This window comes from Arachis ipaensis, chromosome B8, assembly GCF_059453495.1.
Source record: "Arachis ipaensis isolate K30076 ecotype BB chromosome B8, ASM5945349v1, whole genome shotgun sequence".
Classification (NCBI taxonomy): Eukaryota; Viridiplantae; Streptophyta; class Magnoliopsida; order Fabales; family Fabaceae; genus Arachis; species Arachis ipaensis.
The window spans coordinates 9,470,108-9,473,373 of NC_142443.1; the positions used below are offsets into that span (position 1 = coordinate 9,470,108).

General features: G+C 47.9%; 1 protein-coding gene across 1 annotated transcript; it reads right to left on the bottom strand.

The window, feature by feature from the left end:
• Nucleotides 1-291: 291 nt before the first annotated feature.
• LOC148547145 (Mitovirus RNA-dependent RNA polymerase) lies at nt 292-1,902 on the bottom strand. The gene is given in 3 exon segments (XM_088495319.1): nt 292-1,370; nt 1,372-1,428; nt 1,430-1,902. Coding segments are annotated over 3 exon segments (717 nt in total). The 3' UTR covers nt 292-1,183.
• Between the last annotated feature and the right edge of the window lie 1,364 nt (nt 1,903-3,266).

Below are 3,266 nucleotides of genomic sequence, written 5' to 3' on the forward strand. Positions count from 1 at the left end.
TTCGTTGTCCATCCCCCATATATCGAACGGCCATGGCTCACTATACTCGTCAAGGTTGTCGGAGGTCTTTGAGTCATACGACCGTGGTACTGGTACTTTTCAAACTTACGCACTAAATCTTCAGCTTCTGCTCGCAAAGTAGGCCAATAAAAGCCATCTCGTAGGACTCGCAACGCGTTGGTTCTGGCTCCTTGATGGCTCCCACAAAGCCCTTCGTGAATCTCTCTCGATGTGAGTATTCCAGTGTCGTAAACGTTGCTTTAGAGCTCTAAGTTTATATGCTAAATTCGCAATGGCCGAGCCGTGAGAGGGGATATTCCAGGCATCACGAACTACCTGGTCAAAGTTCTTGTGGCGCAACCACATTTCCTGAAACTTCAAAGATTGAAATCCCTGATGAGAAGAGAAATTTCCCTCAAGAAGGAAAGGAGGGGGGAGTGATCAGAACCAGCTCGACAAAGGTGGCGAATAGAAGAAGCGGTACAAAGAGAATTCCAGGCAGGATTCAAAAGAATCCGATCCAACCTCTTCCAGGTGCGCCCATTAGTCCAAGTAAAAGAATTGCCCAAAAGCCATTGTCAATCAAACCCACATCATTCAAAAATGAGCTGAAATCATTGATGGGGCAGGGCAGGGGCCCGAAACTCTCATTTATCTGGTTAGAAAGTGCCCATAGAATCGATCTGAACAAAGAACTCCTTCCTACAGCTATAACTATAACAGCCCGGCATAAGCCGGAAATAATAGTGAACCTTTTCTAGTGATGTTTACACTTCTCGTGAAACTATTCATTCCTGCTTGATATGTTCTTCGCTCGGTATGGCACAATAGAGTTGTAGTTGGATGAGCCCCAAAGGGCAAGGACTAGTACCAAAAGGTAGCATTCCTCCTTCTCTTGGTTTGTTGGTACTGACGAAGGTGCGTCAGCCATTGGGAATTCTAGAATGCCTAATGGCGAAGGTAAATCGGGAACACACCAGGGGCAGCCGCCGCAGGACAACCCTTACGCTGGGTCCTCTCCATCAAGAGGAAACTCACTTTCTTCAGTGGGTCCACAAGAAAGTGACTCAACCTGGGACATTAATCACTTAAACGATTGGCTGGTCCGACAGGGGGAAAGCCCCCTTCCCCAGGAGGTAGCAGTTGACCAACCCACTCCACCCACACGACAAGTGGTCAATTTCTACTTGTCCGCAATTCCCATCAAGCCGTAAGGATGAAACCAGTTCAGTAGGTTTTTAACCGATACTGGAGAAAGGTCCTTTGACAGACCTTTCACTCGAAACCTCTTGGCAAACTCAGCTACCCCGGTACTAGAGATTACAGATTTTTTATAAGAAATCTTGACCTGCAATTCATCTAGCACCTCCACGTTTGGCTACTCTCTCATCAGCAATGACAATGTCATCATCAAGAAGAGCATACCGGTCGAATCTACGACCCGTCCTGCTCTGCTGCCCACCACACAATCAAGTGATGGGAGATGGCTTTGAGGGTACACGACGAATACATCCCCAGGCCGATGTTAAAGGACAAGGACCGAGGTTTACCTGGGTACCAACAAGTCTCAAAACTCGTTAGCCCTAGGGACCTGATCACAAGTCTCCACACCTGGTCGCCAAAGAGCTGCTTAACAAGCTCTCCCATGACCAAAACCGGCCACCTGTCGGTAGCTGATTTTCAATCATATGAAAAGCATTGGAAAGCTGGCACTAGCCTCAACAGAGGTTTATCTTGATTGAAAGTCCCATCCATAGGGATTGTCCTCAAGACATCCATCACCCAAAAAGGATGAAGGAGCCTCTGTGAAAGATAGTTTCCAATTGCGAAGATCCGCCGTTTTCCCCCTCCCTCAATGACCTGAGCCAACCGACCATAGGCAACATCCTCCACTTTGGTCATCGTTTTCGAGGTAAGATCGATTCCTTGACCCAAGAAACTAGGAACTATAGCCTCCGGGCGTTCAGAACCAAAGACCCCTATACTAGACCAAGGGGGACGTGCCGTCCTCACATTGCGTCCAAAAAGATAGAACACTGTTTCCGGAGACACTGAAGTCGGTGGACCAGGATAAACAAACCCAGTCACTAATCCCCGACACCGAAGTATGCGCCAACCGAAACCAGGCGTTGAGCTCATCCTCGATGCAGTGAAAAGCTGACACCTTCCTCAGCCGCTTTTGATCGGCTGCAGAAAGCTTTCTCCTCACCTTAACCTTCACCCGAGGTAGTGAGGGTACTGACTTCCATGTAGGGTCCCACGTAAGCGTCATTTCTAACGCCATACGTGGCAGATCCGGTATATACCGGGTAACCAATCTCCGCCCAGACTCTCTGATTCTATTCTTCCAGAGGCCCGGACTCTTTCGCAAACCCGCGAGGGGCGGTCCAATGATACTCTCAAAGAGGCTCTCATCTACTCTTTTACTACGGCAAATTATTTTGGAAACCGTAAAGATAGAGAGATACATTTGAACAAGCATATCAGACTAACTATCCCCTCTTGCCATAGCCCGGCGATGGAACAAAGGAATAATCCTCTTCAAGGTCGAGATTGATAAGGACATGACGTTGGTCAAGAAGCCCAAGTTTGAAAGAGCCCTTAAGGCCGATGGTTTGGAAACTCTTTCGTAAATCTGACATGGGCGCCCAGAGGAGCCGACTAGAGCGCGTTCAAAGGGCTTCTTAGGTCAATTACATCGAACCTCGGCAGAGATGAAGATGGCAGGCTTTCCCCGAGCAAAGAAGGTGAAAGGGGCTTCAACCGAGTCTGAATGTCAGCGTCTTCCTTTTTCCCTCACATTCTAGCATTATAGAAAACTATCCTTGATAGCGGCTGGGTAGGCTGACTCACAGTGCTTCCGCCCTCCTCGGCAGGGAAGGAAAGCCTTCCAGTGAAAGCAATAAACAATAAAAAAACCGGTGCCAATTTTTATATTATATTCTAGGCGATTCCTCGTCACGCCTATCTACTGAAGAACTCAGAGGTTGAGGAGTTTCTTTTTGTCCTTTAGTCCGCGTACGCGTAGGGTAATAGGTCCGTCCACGAGCCTCCCAGTTCGTATAGAGCAAAAAATGGGCATTTTCGCCAGGTTATGTATAAGGAGTTCCCTGGGAGTTGACCCGCTGGAATTTAGGACTCTTGCAAATACATCAGCTTAGGTAGGAACTTCAGGATAATAGTGAACACTAGAAGGGTAATCCACCGAGAGCTGATTCTATCTATCAATAGGCTCTGCCACTTCCTCGGAGGGTGGAAAAAAAGAG